This window comes from Alnus glutinosa, chromosome 2 (assembly GCF_958979055.1).
Source record: "Alnus glutinosa chromosome 2, dhAlnGlut1.1, whole genome shotgun sequence".
Lineage (NCBI taxonomy): Eukaryota > Viridiplantae > Streptophyta > Magnoliopsida > Fagales > Betulaceae > Alnus > Alnus glutinosa.
The window spans coordinates 7,029,474-7,045,387 of NC_084887.1; the positions used below are offsets into that span (position 1 = coordinate 7,029,474).

Below are 15,914 nucleotides of genomic sequence, written 5' to 3' on the forward strand. Positions count from 1 at the left end.
CATATTTATTAATTACCTCAAATGAGGGGCTTTTTATATGAATCTCACCATCTCTCTCTCTCTTTTACTTCTTTCTCGTGAAACAGAGGCTGAGCAAAGCAGAGTGGGGAAAAAGGAAGGAATGGATCTCAACCCAAATAGCAAGGTAAGGACTACTCTTCTTCTTCTTCTATATTTTCACTGATTATGCTTGATTTCCTTAGAATATATGGTGGGATTTTGGTGGGGAAGGGAAGGAGGAGAAGTGATCTAATTTGCTTGCAGTTTTGTTGATACCCAATTGAGCCCTGGAATCATTTTGCCAACTGAGTGCAATTTGAGAATTTGCTTTTTTGTAATGATTTCACCTGTCATCAATTTCCTATTGGGAGATTAGAATGCAGTATTTGCTAAGTTATTATTCAGTTTCTGCCATAATTATTAATTATCAAGCTTTAATTATACTATTCGATTGCTATCTTGAGTTCTTTACCTCTTGCAACTGATTAAGAAGAAGAAGAAGAAGAAGATTGTAATAATAATAACAGGAAGATAACAGCAGTAAACTTGTCCATTGACTTGTGGTAGTGGAAACTAAATATAATCTAGTGATGCATGTGCACACTAATATTAGTTATGGGATTAGTCTGCGGATTTTGGTTGGGCCTCTACGCTCAGTAATGCTACCACTGTGTGTGGGCTAGCCCGAAGTATTGTCCGGCTATAGGTGAACTAGGATACCCCTGTATCTTTCAAAAGTGTGATTAAGATGTTAGATTGAAAAGTGAAAAATGAATATATAAGATGTTTATTACTTGGATTGACGCCCCATACAATGTGGGCCCCGATCTCGAAAAAGAAAGGCCTTAGATCAGTCTAAGAAAAGTATTGAGTAATGCTAGCCCTATTCCCATTTTACTCCCACCCAACGTGACCCAAAAAAAAAAAAATTTGCACACCCTCTTATTGTCAACGCCACCCCAACCACCACATGAGAGTAGTCGTGATTGCCAGATTGGATGTGGGGTGGTTGCGACTACTCTGAGGGCTTCAGAGGTCATGCAACCTCCTCCAAAGACTCGGTTGGGGTAACCGATCAACCCTTGGAGAAGCTAGGCAATTTTATTTTTTGACGGACATTAAGTTTTTGGGGCTTGACGTGGTGTTTTCATGTCACACGATCCCGTCGAAGAGTAAGGAAGTGAGAGTAAAATATGAGTATGATTAGCATTTTCCAAAAGTATATGAAAAATTAAATAGCATATTATACAAAAAAAGATATGACAGGAAAAAAGATACACTACATTATCAAAGTTGACTAAAATGTCGTCGCTGATGATTTTAAAAAAAAAAAAAAAAAAAAAAAAAAATTGTATATTAGCGACAACAGTATTGTCGATGGAACAACTGCAACAACTTTTTAGCGACGATTTTTTGTCTTTCTTTGTAGTGATTTCAGAACCAAAGGTTCATATATACATCATAAATTCAAAAGAACAAAGAGAGTTTGAGTTTGTTTTACATCTTATTGTTTCTCTAACCCAACTGCTTTACTTGGATCGATGTTTCTGTTTTATTGCATATAATTAATCAAGGACAAGAAGAAGAGCATAGACCAATCCTTGCTACTCTGCTGCAAGCTGTTTATCTCTGAAGCACGTGACCATGCAACCCTTGATGCCATCGAACGGGCTGGGAGGGTTGACCCAGAAACTGTTGTCGTCAACAAATTTGTGGATCGATCTTACAACAGGACTAGGTACACCCTCGTATCCTACGTTGTCCACGACATCACCGGCAGTGCCGTTTACAGCCCGTTGCGGCAAACTGTCCTCGCCATGGCCGATGCTGCCTTTGGAGCCATTAACCTTGAGTCGCATTCTGGGGCTCACCCCCGGCTTGGCGTCGTCGACGACATTCTTTTCCATCCATTGGCTCGGGCATCATTGGATGAAGCTGCTTGGCTTGCCAAGGCTGTGGCAGCCGATATTGGCAATAGATTCCAAGGTTAGCTCCAAAGTCCAAACTAAATTTATCTATAGCTCTTCAAAAAGAATATAATTCTTCATTGATCACAGCCCACATTTTCATGGAACTTTTATTTTCATTTATTTTTCATGTTTTTGACACATTGCAGTGCCAGTATATCTGTATGCTGCTGCACACCCAACTGGCAAGGCTCTAGACACCATCAGGAGAGAGCTTGGATTCTACCGGCCCAATTTCATGGGCAACCAATGGGTAGGGTGGCCCATGCCTGAAATGCTTCCGGAGAAGCCCGATGAAGGCCCAAACACTGTTTCTCGAGCAAGAGGAATCTCGATGATCGGGGCTCGTCCATGGGTTGCATTGTACAACATACCCATCTTGTCAAGAGATGTCTCGGCTGCTCGAAGGATCGCTCGCATGGTGAGTGCCCGAGGCGGCGGGCTTCCGACAGTGCAAACACTGGGCTTGGTTCATGGTGAGGACTCAACAGAGATAGCTTGCATGCTGTTGGAGCCAAATCAAATTGGTGCAGACCGGGTCCAGAACCAGGTTGAGATGCTAGCAGCCGAAGAAGGGTTGGATGTGGAGAAGGGATATTTTACTGACTCTTCACCAGAGATGATTATTGAAAATTACATGAAATTGATCTCTGCTGAAAGAGACTAATCAAAGCCTATTGAACAACCAGTCAAGATCTATAAAGTTTCTATTTGCCAACATGCCCATGAACACACTACAAGGCAAGCTATCAGCTTCAGTAATAATAATACTATTCGACCACCAAAAAGGTAAAAATGAAGGAGAAAATTCAATCTAGAAGTTGGATGGTCAAAACTTGTAGTAATGCATTTCCAGACTTTGCTGTAAAGTGGATCATGTTTATAATTTGAATGTTCAATTAATATTTAAGAGAACAAAATTCTGCCACTTTACATCAGTCGTATAATCTATGAATACACCAATGTACAATTGGGGTTATCCAACTCTTACCTTTGTCACGAACACTGCGTTTTCCGAAAATCGTCAGATAACAGCGAGTCGACCAGCTCCTGTAACCTCTCAGCACCAGGACCTGGTCTAAACACTGTATCATTGCCCCGCAGGGAGCACGGGTCAGCCCCACCGTCCGAGCTCCCGATACACCATGCCCCAGTTGGAAACCGATTTGTGCGACCCAGAAGCTCCTTATCAATCTTGTCTAAGACAGGATCACCCTTTGCAAATTTTCGAGCAAATGGAGCTTTGCTTTTAACCATCTTGTCAAAATCCTTCATTGACAAAGAGATGGGATGTTGCTTTGGAGGACTGTCCCAAGCAATGTAGTGGAGATCATGGCTAATTGCAGTGTTGCGGAATTCTGGAGTGTTGCAAATGACAGTGTGAAAATAACCTTCCGGAGAGGAAATGAAATTTGTGTAATACATAAGAATAGTTCGTGGAAGGTTATCCCATCCCCATATACAGTACTCAAGAAAGGACCGGGTTAGCATTATCCATGCCGAACCTGTGTACAAGAAAAGCGAAAAAGTTTTCGAAACAAGTTACTTTCACAGATCATCTCATTCAAAATCTTTATTCTAATCTGTTAAAGCAGGCTATAATATGCCAAGTTTTAATCAGCAAGCTATTAGATCTCACACAACAAACAACGTATAAACTAGCTAGAGTGATATCTATGCGCAGGGGAACCAACTTACAAGGATTTTTCATCATGGCAAACAGTGAAGAAAGATGTATTTTAACAGGTCCCAACAGCTGAGACCGCTGAGATTATAGCCAAAATGCCACGCAATTGATATTAAATTGACCACTAACTAAACAAGTGCAATTTTCTCACAATCTATAATTAAAACTTTCAATGGCAATCAGGAAATGAGTAGGCGAATTCACACCAAGGCTAAATCACATGGAATGGCCAAAAAGTGACATACAAGAGGGATATGGCCTTCAGGCATCATCTCCTTGTAGCCAAAATTACCTAAAGCGTGAGATTCTTAAACAGAAAATAAAGGGTGGAATCTTCAAACCCCCCCCCCAAATAAAAATAAATAAATAAAAGAAGCCTTTATCAAACACATTGTAATAAGCACTTTTCACTTGTGGCAACACTAAATTAAGTTTGCCAATCAAGATTAATTTATTTGCAAACAGTGAAGCGAAATGTGTAAAGTAATAGATCCATTGTCTGTTAATCACTAAAGCATAAAATGAATTCCAGAACTGCCGTGCTCAATGAACTGTGAAGTTATATTATACCTACCTGTAAACAACTTGAATGACGTGGGAAGTGATCGACGTTGAGTGGTCAAAGAAAGGTCAGATTTTTTTGATAAGTAAAGGCCTGGATCGATGATGATTGGTTTTGCTCTTTGGTTCCTACAAATTAGGTAAATATGGCACACCCATTATACACGTGATGAACTAAAAACGAAAGAACCTTCTTAATGTAGTATGCACACTGTTTATACGTTTTACTTACAATTTCCACCCAGTAATCTGCATATGCTCAATGAAATTGATATTTCTAGACAAATTAGAGAACACATGAAGCAAATCTGCAAATTAAAAAAACAAATTAGATTCTACTTCCACAAATAGACAAAAAATAAAATAATAAATAATAAATAAAAAAAGCTATAGATTTTCATGCAAGTAAAAATCAAACCTCTTTTGCAACAGAGTACAAATTCAGTTAAACCATGCAATGCAACTAATCAGTAACAGCGTACCAAGATTTATAGAGCAGACGGGACTCTAGTAAGGCTAATGTGTACAACAGCAAGGCTGATTGTAGAAAGCATGCCACTAGGCGAATAAAGACAGGCTACATGAGCATTGGCAACATGCCATTTTATGGGCTATTAAATAACATGGAGTATTAGAAGGCAAAACTACGTAAATGTAACTCATTGTTCAAGAACTATTCAAACTGAGAAACTGTAAATAAAAAACAAAATGAAAAAGTAAAAGTTACTAGAATAAGAAAGCAAAGAAATGGAAAGGAGGAAATAAATCCTTCATAGGCACAAAAGAGAAAAAGAACATGAAAAAAAACATTTTAAATACTTAATGTAAAATAATCCTGGGTCAAGGACACGAAAGCAACATCAGACAAATAGCCCTATCCTTGAAAGAATAATTTGAGTTGCATGCAAACTAATTAGGTCTGAGTAAATAATTAGCGATTGATGAACTACAATTCATCACCTAACAAGACAAGATCTTTTATCAGAGAATAGACAAGCATAAATTGACTAATTCACTTCATGGATCATGAAAAGAAATACATCAAAACGCAGGATATATATATACATCATAATACTTTTCCAACCCATTTTTAGTTATTTAGTCATATAATCTGTAAATCACACATTTTCTTCTCTGCAGAAATTATTTTATTTATAGTATATCACCTTTGTAACTCAACAGTCTCAAATGATTGAATTAAGAAACATTTTATCAAGGATCCTAATGAATTCCAATTACCTAGCTACATTATACACAGGATCCTATTGTGTTTTTAATTTACCAAGCTCCATAGATCCATATTAACAGGGTAGGAATGAGTAAGTTTTCGCTACAGTGTAATTTATTAATTTGTCTTTGAGAGGAAACAGATTTTAGTAAAAGAGTATTAGAGCAGATTTTCGCCTGCAAAAATATGTGACGGATAGTAAATCGTAATTTAATCATTGTTGAAGCTCCTCTGTAGAGGCTAGATGAAGAAGTTTCCCTTTGAATGTGCCCCATGAGTCCATATAAATGAACGACAGAATTCTCAAACTAGTTTAAAAAGTCCCCAGTGAGACACCACGTTACAATTTGAAGAGTCTCATACAAAGCTTTTTAGCAGAATCAGTTTTCCCAATTTTTTGAACCCAAACAAATGGGCTACAGGCTCCACTTCGTCGAAGTCACCGCATCCAGAAGGTTTTAATAAAACGCCCCCAGGACACTTGGTACAAAAATTTTCCTCAAATCTATAAAGCACGAATGTGATAAGCCATGCTAGGAGATAAAGCGAAAAGACCGACAAGGCAACAAACCATCTGTAGCAAAAAGGAATGGGATCCCCAAAACTGATACCGACAAGGAAATGGCCATTTAAATTCTATCTAAAATCTGAGCTACCTTTCATAAAGACCTTCAAAACCTGATTTGAGGGAGTGCTAGAAATCTGATGAGTAACATATATCTTTTAAGCCAAAGACAAACCAAGCAAATGTACTCACAGGACAATAAAGCCTATGGTATGTTCAATAGGTTTTGCTACCTTCATGCACATCCCAAAAAACAATAAAAGATAAATTTATGAACTTTCTTCAGACCCATGACCCCTCTATTAACCTTTCTGAGAACTAGAGTAAGTGAAAGATGACGAAGAGTGGCACATTGGGAAACCTATAGTGCATAAGAAGAATAAGGGATTCTCAGAAGAAGTAGCCACAAAAGTGAAAAATGACTTTCTTGAAGCAACCTTCTCTGGAATCAAATACCAAACTCCCTTTCACTCGTTAGCAAAATTTGAATTAAAACAAACCATATCCTGCACTCTAGAATGAGACAATCAACATAAGCCATATAAATGCGCAAAGGCATAAAACATCTTGCTAAGTATTTCAGGCAAGAAAACACCATCCTCGCTCAATATTTCACTCAAAAAAACACCATGCAAAATCTATTGATTCTTGCAACTGTCACCAAGTATAAAAGAAAAATGCTGAACAGTACAACCAGTCTTTGAAAACATTCCCAAGGATAGAAGCTCAAACCCAAGTGATAAGTATGTCACTGTTTCCTAAAGTGGTTAAACATGTACAAATGCCTTTAACAAACCAAGAAAACAAGATATACTGCAAGCATAACAACAAAAACATAGGGATAGAAAGAAAGAAATAATATCATAGAACAAACAAACAGACAACTCTGGCACTAACCGTCTTGTGTCACAAGAGGATAATCTGAAGCACTGAGATTTATAAACCAGTCCCACTCCAAGCTCTCCCTCAACAAAACTGCAACCGCTTGAAGGGTACAAGCAATCATCGTAGGACCCTTATAAGTCACCAAATTCGATTGAGCCAAAACACGCACATTCTCCACTTCGCGAAACATCGGATCAGACTTCACCGAATTTGTTAGTTCCAACCTTTCACGGGGCGGTGCCTCAAGATCCAAATGTAGAATATATTGGTTTCTGGGATGATACACTGCCTGTAAGGTCCTCATCATCCTATGACTATCACCCTTAGTCCCCGAAATCAGATACGCCAATCTAGGCGCTTTCGTTTTGGATACCCCAGTAGTTTCCAATGATCTTCTCAAATCCGATTCAACAAAGTAAGCATTTGAGTCATCTGATCTCGAAAACGAGATAATGTCAAATGGCAATTGCTCTCCGCCAGAGGGAGAGCTAAATAGCCCCGACATGGCGGTCAAAAACAGCATAATCGATACGATCACACTCGCAAAAAATGGAAGACTCCACTTTCTATCACTAAACACTCTTCCTGCGTGTGAATTAACATTTTTCCTCATGCTTATTGCCGGGTCGTTAACCAAACACCGATTTCTTACTCTATTCTCTTTTGGACCAACGACCCAATTCCTTGAATAATTAGCTGAGAATCCCAGAAAAGCTGAGAAACAAAGCAGAACCCACCAAACTTCTGAACGGAAGAGAAGCAAAGAGAAGCAAGGAGGCTAGGTTACAGAGCCAAAGCCACCTTCTCAATGCGTATATGAATAACATTTACGCCTGAGGCTTCAATGTTGTTCAAACTAAAACATGGGTTCCATGTAAAATCGACTAAACTTCCAAATTCTGAAATCGAGAGCTGGAATTGCCAAAGAAGCACGTGAAAAAGGTTTCGTTTTTGGTCCCCAGCTGTGGAAGAGAATCTGAAAACTGCTTAATTGACTGATAATGAATAAACCTGAAAGCAAATAAGGCAACAACAACAACAAAAAACGATGAAAAGAAGCAACAGTTAGATTTCATAAATAGCAACCGGCTGTTTCTGAAAACTGCCCCAGATCTAAAGCAATCAAATTTCATAAAACAAAGACCAAAAAGAAACAAACACACGCTTGGAGTGTAAGTTTCAGATGCTTCAAAGGCAATAGAGGTTTAGAGAGAGACTGGGCCAAATGGATTTGAAATAAAAATGACCCAGAAAGAAGAAAAATAGAAACAGGGTAAAGAAATGCTTACTCGTGTGAAGAGGATTCAAAGTAGATTCAACAACAAATTGGAAGAGAGATTCAGAGGTTGTAGCATTGCTTCTGTTCCTCAGAGGAAAAGGAATTTTGGGTCTAGGGCGGAGAGAGAGAAAGAGAAAGACAGAGAGATTCTGGACCGTACAGTTATGGAGGATTGGTTTGCTTTAATTGATGGCAAAAGAACATATAATTAATTATGCTTTAATTAAACTATTGGGAATCAGATTAGGAATTTAATGAATTTGGGTTCACGCTACTGCAGAGAGAGTGGGGTGCACTAGTGGGTGGGAGGAAGAATTTTTCTCACAGGCAAGAAATTAGATCTTTATAAAGCCGTAGATCAAGCAATTCCAACCTGCACCATGAATGTATTCCAACTGCCTAAAGTTTTAGTCGTGGACTTAATTCAATGACTCCTCCGTTTTGGGGGGAGTCTAAGGATAATGGCACAAAAATTACCTAAATTAGGTGAGTAAAATTAGGGTGTTCAAAGTCTAAAGTCTTTAAAAGGCTGGAGATTCAAAGAGCTTTAGTGCTTCAAGGGATTACTTCACAAAAGAGTTTTGAATTATATGCCGTTTTGAAATAAGGGTACTGAACTAGCAAACGTCTTAAACTGGAATATCCAAGTTTTCAAACGTCTCACTTAAGAGTACTCTGTTAGAATTTGTTGTTAAATCCTGCAAAAATTATCAAAATACCCTTGTGTTTACTTTTTATAAAAAAAATTTCAAAAATTCAGGCATTGGTATTTTTCCAAATTTGGTTAAATTCTGACCAACACCTAGATCTTAGCATTTTTTTTTAAAAAAAAAAAATATAGGGGTATTTTGGGTACTCCGTTAGGATTTAACATGAAATTCTAACGGAGTACCCTTAAGTGAGACGTTTGAAAATTTGGATACTCCAATTTAAGACGTTTGGTAGTTCAGTACCCTTATCCCTAAAACAGCATAGAATTCGATATCCTTTTATGAAATTATCTCGTGCTTTAATAAAGCATTGTTAGCAAAGCAAGGATGGCATCTAATTCGAAGGCCTAATACACTAGTGACATAAATCATTAAGGAAAAGTACTACCCAGAGGAGAATTTTCTGGAGTTTGCTTTGGGACATAAATCAATGAATCATCCTATGCTTAGAGAAGTATTTGATAGGCAAAAGATCTGTTAAAGGCAGGGCTGGTGTGGCGTGTGGGAGATGAATCTAAGATAAGAATTTGTGAGGACAACTGGCTCCCAAATCCTTCATCCTTGGATGTGCAATTAATCATCTGTCCAGAGATTGGATGGGGAGGCAAGGGTCAAGGACCTTATAGACGAAGGCACATGATGGTGGAATGTACCACTTGTAATGGAGATTTTTACGGTAGAGGAGGCCAAAAAAAAAAAAAATAATAATTGTAGTATGCCAATAAGCTCCAATGGACAGGCTGACAGATTCAGGGGAATGCTCTAGAGCCTATGAGAATAGCAAAGTTTGGAAGAATTTATGGGCTTTAAATGTTCTTAAGAGTGGTGAAAGTTTTTCTATGGAAGGCATGTTCCAAAGAAAACTTGTTTGGAAGAAAAAAGGGTGACAACATATTCTTTGTGCCCAGTTTGTGGGGTGGATGTGGCTATATCCATCTTCTTGTGTTGTATAGAGAGAATGTCATAAGAAAATACAAAAACGTTCTAGTGGGGGATGACTTTCTTCAAGTGGTAGGTGAGCTCCTGAACAAGTTGGAAAAGGAAGACTTTGAATTACTAGCCACAGTAGCTCGGAGAAAATGGCTCCATAGAAATGCAGTGGTCTTTGGGGGAGATCTCATAAACCCAACACAGCTTGTCAAAAACGCGAAGGAGCTGAGGTTGCCACAGAATTAATTGGGATGCAACAATTGACAAGTCTAGAAAAATGATGGGTGTGGGCGTAATTGTTGAAGACTATGAGTGCAAGGTCTTGGCCGTAATGGGCACTTCTAGGATGCATATCATTGACCTAACAATGGCGGAAGCTTATACTGCATGGAAGGCGGTGCTTTTTTGGCAGAGACTTGGGTCTACGGAATATCATTCTGGAATGCGATGCTGTGGAGATAGTACAACCTTTTCACAAGGAATACCATTTATGGCAGAAGTATGGTAATTTGATTCAAGACTCAAACATTAGGGTTAGTTTGGCAAATCACTCGAACTCTCCCTCTATTTTTTTTCGCTTTTCTAAAAAAAAAAAATATTCTAACTTTTTTACACTTTTTATATTACATCAATCATTTGTTATTATTATTCAAATAAAAAAACTCAATACAAAACAAAACTTTTTCACATTTCTATAAAACATTCTAAAATTTTATATCATATCAATCACTTCTTACTACACAACATGCAAATATTTCACAACACAATTACTTACCAAACAACCCCATACAACACAATCTCCAATCATGGTATGCAACGCATACAAAAATGAAGACAAATATGGCAGTACTGCCAGTACATCTGTTGGCAAAGGCGACGCTTCAGACTTCCACGGAGGAAATTTGGATGGAAGAGTACCATGAGTTCTTTCGTGATGGTGTAATTAAAATAAAAAATGAAATCACTTTTTTTTATTTTGTTGATATGATAGTGTCAATCAATTTTTTATTTTTTATTTTTTTATTGAGAAATGCTAGAAGTATTAAATCGTTTGCTAAGAAATTGGTAATAAAATAATGTGGAGCTTATTCATTGAGAATGATCAAAATAATTAATAAAAAGAAATGCTACGTGTTTAAAGTGAAATAGAAAAAAATTATTTCATGATGTATATTACATTTAATATGTTTTCACTTTATTTAAAAAGCTTAAATGATATTGCACAATGCTAGTTACATTTTTTTATTGTTTTTTTGGAGAATAGATAAACTTTTATTGCAGAATCAACTGGACATTAAAGCTCTTGCTCAGCAAGTACATTGCTCTGGAAAAAGGAAGAAACTTTCCTCACCCAGACTTTATCTTCCAAAAATAATAAAGCATTTATCGCCAAACGGTAGGCCACTAAATTAGCTTCCCGCTTTATGTGCTTCACCTCACAAAAATGCATGGTACGTAACAAACTCGGCATATCCTCAAGAAGTTTCCCATACTTGTTCTAGCATCCTTCTTCCTGTCGAAGAGCTTTGACCACATTCAAAGAATCACCCTCGAAGATAATTCTATGAAAACCTCTCTCACAACAAAAAGATAGAGTCCGCCATGCTTAGTTTTATTTTTTATTTTTCTATAAATAAAAGAAGATTAGCTATTAAATGAAATAAAATAAAATTTATACTATAAAATTGTATCTTTTTTTTTTTTCACTTTAAATTGAAAGGATCATATTTCGTGCACTCATATCTATAAGAGCGGTGATTGGCAAGGGACGACAACCAGTCCCTTGCCCGTCCCTTTTTGATTTAAAAAGCATTTTTTTTATTATAAAGGCCAGTTGGGGGACGGTTTTTCGTCCCCCAACAATCATTTCCCTATCTATAGTGTCCGTGTATAAAGAAAAAGAATATATATATATATATATATATATATATACACATACCTGATACTTCCCTCAAAGTGCCACTTCATTGTCAATGTTCATTTCAAGCTACCAGTTGTGTCAATGTCCCTTATGAACTACCAAAAAATGTCAATGTCTCACACTGACAAAAATATCTCTCATAAAAAATTTTAAAAATAAATTTGAATTATATAAAAATAAATAAAAAATAAGAAAACGAAAAAAAAAAAAAAGAAAAAAAAAAAAGAGCCACCCCTTGGTTTTTCAAATTTTTTTTAAAAAAAAAGTCTTTTTGAAAAAATATATATATATTTTTAGATTTTTTTTTAATAATTTTTAGTTACGCCGAACTAACCCCAATTTTTTAAAATATATATATTAGTTTTTTTTTTCCAAATCTATAAGGATATTTTGTTTTATTGAAAAAAAAAAAAAAAATTATGGCCATTTTTATCTTTTCGCTAGTCTTGGAGGATATTGACATTTTTTTTTGTAGTCTAAAATGGATATTAACCCAATTTGTAGTTTGGGAGCCATTGACAATTAGGTGATAATTTGAAGGGATGTAAAATTTTTTCCAAAAATAAAAAAGAAAAACCCACATAATATGTGCTATAGTTATTTTAATTCACCTCAGCCGCATCCATATAATACAACCTTTGAATATTAACTTCATCTTTCTTTTTTTTTCTTTTCTTTATTTTTAACATGTTCACACGATAGAGAAGAAGAGAGATTCAAACTAATTACTTTTGCTTCATAGGACGTATTCTCAGCCGATTGAACTATCTTAACTTCATCTTAGTAGGGGCAAATGGCATTCTGCACAATCTGGACCATTCCAGGTTGTACTTCTCTAAGCACAAGAAAGGGGGATTGAACATCACGCGCTTATGCGACTGGGGATTGAACGATGTAAAATGTTAATCACCGTAGTATTAACGTTAACTAGCCGAAGTCCTGTAGGACACCACCAAATCCGGGCAACACTGTGCTGTCGGTTCACGGCGTCTCTTTTCTTCTGTATGTGCGCCCCCACAAATATATGCCGTGGAACCCACCTATCAACCATCGGGTTCTCCGCACGTGGCATATTAAATCAAGAGTAATACCTAAATCAATCAAAGACATCGAAAGGATCTTTGTGGACCACAGGCTATGTCCATGAAATTTGGATTCTCACCATCTCTTCATTTAATAATAAAGTAGGGACATAAAATGTGAAAAAATAATTATATTCTTATTTTATAACTAAATAGAGAGAATTCTCTCCGTTTCAAATAAATAGGATCATGTTCCACGTCCATGTCCTTGTAACTTGTAAGGTTACAAACTATTCGAAAGAGTAAAAATGACGTGGTTTTAAAATTATTATTGAGCTTGTGATTAATTATTATCGAATTTTGATTATATGGTAATTTTAAAAGTTACATCATTTTTGAAAAGGTACGATGATAACTTTTAAAATTACTCACGTAAAACACCCATAGAATAAGATGAAATGTTTACTGATGATTGCATTTTCCTTTTACTTAACTTTTGTGACGGTGATTTTAAGGGCTATTGGTAGATAGAATTAAGCACATAACAGCATCTCCAACAAAATAAACAAGCGCTTATAATAGTTAATTTTAATTATTATAAATTATTTTTTTATTTTCAGCAAAGTAACTACTTTGACATTTTTTCTAAGAGATTATCTATATAGACACATTGGTGTTTTCCACATCATTATTTCTCTTAAACGAGTCTATGAAATGTGTGGTCCTGCAATGTGAGGAATTCTAGATTGAGTCACATCATAATTTAAAGAAGAAGAAAAAATGAGAAGTAAAATAAGCAAAGTCGTGGCAGGACCACCTTAAGAATTGATATGAAAAAAAAAAAAAAAATGAAGAAGTGAGGAATTGAAGATAAATAATTAATATAGTGCAAGTTAAAAAAAAAAAAGAAGAGGAATAAATAAATTGAGCATGGTGGGACTTATAGATATTTGATCGAAAGAGTGTTAAAGTTTTAGGGTCGTGTTCCCAGCCTTGAAGAGAGTTTAAAACACGCCAATCTCATGACTATGCAGCCAAGGCCTTTTGTGAAAAATCACTTATTGGAAGACTCATTGACTAAAGGACCGATGGGTTACTAGAATGGACCGGCCCAGACCAAGAAAAGGCCTGATAGCCAGGCCCACAAATGAGTCCTCGCCCAATGCTACAATGCACATGCATCCTGATGGAGCGCACCATAGTCAATTCCCTCTCTCACCATGTCAGATAACAGCCACATTAGAAACCTCACCAATATTTGCAAAAGAGAATATCCTTCAATTACAACAAGAATTTAGGCAAAAAATACTAAATACCTAGCCAGAGGGAGGTAGGAACAAAGGCTTATATAAAGAAAAGAAGCCTCCTCACCAAGTACACCCATATAATTTCCTCTATTCACTCATTTTGTCCAACTTTCCTTCCTTAAGCCTTTGTTAATTTGGGTGTTGGAGTGGCCCTGATCCTATGGAATTAGTGGTTTTTTTACGACCTCTCCCTCGTTTCGTAGAAGCTCTATTGCTGACACGATTGCTTGGAAAAAAGCTTCAACATAGGGTTTTAATCTTTAAATTTCAAAATCATGCATGTTTGATTGAACTAAGCTTGTGTCTAATCGATTAACAATAGCATCTTCACATGGCAAGCCTACGCACGAGAAGGATGTGATGAGACGAACCTAGGCCCAAATGAGGCTGTCCACCAGATTCCTGGCACCTGGACAACTGCTACATGAATGATTTTATAAACACGTAACGTGATAATTTGTTAGGTTTTGAATGAACCTAAACCCTTTATATTCATTAAAGATAACCTAAACATCTTCAAACACAAGGTTTGAAATTAATTTTATGCATACCTTCTCATTATTTCATCATGCTTAAATAAAAAATTATTACAACCGTAGAGGTGAAAATAAAAATAAGTATGGTAATCATGATTACAATTAATTACAATTAATCCTTTAAAAGGTAATTATTCTATAAGATAAGTATCAAATCATAACATATATTCTAACATTAAAAAAAAAAAATCTTATAATATCATATATTTTAATATTAATATCTGCTCCACGTAGAATTTTATTTCCATAAAAACAACAAACCGAAAAAAGTGCCCCAACATACTTAGTAATTTAATTTTAGATATATATAAAAAGAAAAAGAAATGTGGCCCAACAACCACCCCGACAATACAAAAATGATTGTGCGGCCACCTCCATTTTGGTGGAAGGTGGTTGCGCGGCAAACCTAACAAGACAGGTTGGATGCATGGACCAGCATGGTCCTCCAACATGTTAGAGCCAATCTTCAAAGGCCGTTGAGAGGTTCCCGGCAAAAATGGTCATAATTTGATATTTTGAGTTAAAAAGTATTGTAATGGTCCGTACTTTTTTACTTTTTTACTTTTTACATTGATGTGATAGTGTGATGAAAATAGTACTTTTACTTTTTACGCTGATGTGATTGGGGGATGAAAATAGGGAGACGTTAGTGTTACAGTAGTGCGAGACCTTTTGAGTGAAAAGATGGGGTAAGAAAGGACGCCGTCGTTTCAGGAGGGATCTCTCTTGTTTGCGTAAAGATACTCCCATAGTCCATACGAGTAAGATCAGATTGGACGTATTACGTACCGTGACAGTGACGTCCTCGTTGATGGACGGTACAGATTCCAAGCACCCGATTCTATCTGCAAACGTACGGACGGTGCAGACGACGACCCCCAGACAAATTATAATAAAATAATATTTGTAATTTTTTATTATTATTATTTTTTTATATTAGCCTTATCTTTTTTAAAAAATCATTTAATAAAAATCGAATTCGTTTTTAATATAACAGAAAATTCATTTTTTTTTTAAAAAAAAAAAAAAAAAAAAAAAAAATTGAATTGTATTTGTATGTTGAGACTTTGAGATGCTTGGGAAGGAAGCATCCGTTATGAGCTTGAAACTCACTGCTAACCAAATTGGCAGCATTCTTGAGGTTTAAGTAAATGTTTGTTTTAGTAATTATTTAGTAGTGTGGCATGTGAAAGCAGTAAAGCAAGAAGTACTTATCTACAAATTAGTTAAGAATACCACCTTTCTTTTTTTCCCTATTAATTTTCATTATTTTATTTAAAATATTTTTTATTTATTTATTTTTGCTATTCCAAAAT

The 15,914-nt window shown here is 36.2% G+C and overlaps 2 protein-coding genes across 2 annotated transcripts; one reads left to right on the plus strand and one right to left on the minus strand.

Moving 5' to 3' along the window:
• LOC133860793 (uncharacterized) lies at positions 1 to 2,685 on the plus strand. The gene is made up of 3 exons (XM_062296415.1): positions 1 to 145; positions 1,575 to 1,986; positions 2,117 to 2,685. The coding sequence occupies exons 1-3, from the start codon at positions 38 to 40 to the stop codon at positions 2,632 to 2,634; spliced, it is 1,038 nt and encodes a 345-aa protein (XP_062152399.1). The 5' UTR covers positions 1 to 37; the 3' UTR covers positions 2,635 to 2,685.
• Positions 2,686 to 2,793: 108 nt separating this feature from the next.
• LOC133860791 (beta-glucuronosyltransferase GlcAT14A) lies at positions 2,794 to 8,424 on the minus strand. The gene is made up of 5 exons (XM_062296414.1): positions 8,183 to 8,424; positions 6,906 to 7,904; positions 4,448 to 4,523; positions 4,229 to 4,344; positions 2,794 to 3,472 (listed from the first exon to the last, which is right to left on the minus strand). The coding sequence occupies exons 2-5, from the start codon at positions 7,504 to 7,506 to the stop codon at positions 2,964 to 2,966; spliced, it is 1,302 nt and encodes a 433-aa protein (XP_062152398.1). The 5' UTR covers positions 7,507 to 7,904; positions 8,183 to 8,424; the 3' UTR covers positions 2,794 to 2,963.
• Between the last annotated feature and the right edge of the window lie 7,490 nt (positions 8,425 to 15,914).

What these genes read in the sequence shown, in the direction of transcription:
- LOC133860793 (XM_062296415.1), top strand. Translation starts at nt 38, where the DNA reads ATGAATCTCACCATCTCTCTCTCTCTTTTACTTCTTTCTCGTGAAACA. An exon ending in ATCTCAACCCAAATAGCAAG is followed by an intron (nt 146 to 1,574) that starts GTAAGGACTACT and finishes TAATTAATCAAG; the next exon opens with GACAAGAAGAAGAGCATAGA. An exon ending in TATTGGCAATAGATTCCAAG is followed by an intron (nt 1,987 to 2,116) that starts GTTAGCTCCAAA and finishes GACACATTGCAG; the next exon opens with TGCCAGTATATCTGTATGCT.
- LOC133860791 (XM_062296414.1), bottom strand. Translation starts at nt 7,506, where the DNA reads ATGAGGAAAAATGTTAATTCACACGCAGGAAGAGTGTTTAGTGATAGA. An exon ending in CAGATTACTGGGTGGAAATT is followed by an intron (nt 4,345 to 4,447) that starts GTAAGTAAAACG and finishes CCTAATTTGTAG; the next exon opens with GAACCAAAGAGCAAAACCAA. An exon ending in GTCATTCAAGTTGTTTACAG is followed by an intron (nt 3,473 to 4,228) that starts GTAGGTATAATA and finishes TCTTGTACACAG; the next exon opens with GTTCGGCATGGATAATGCTA.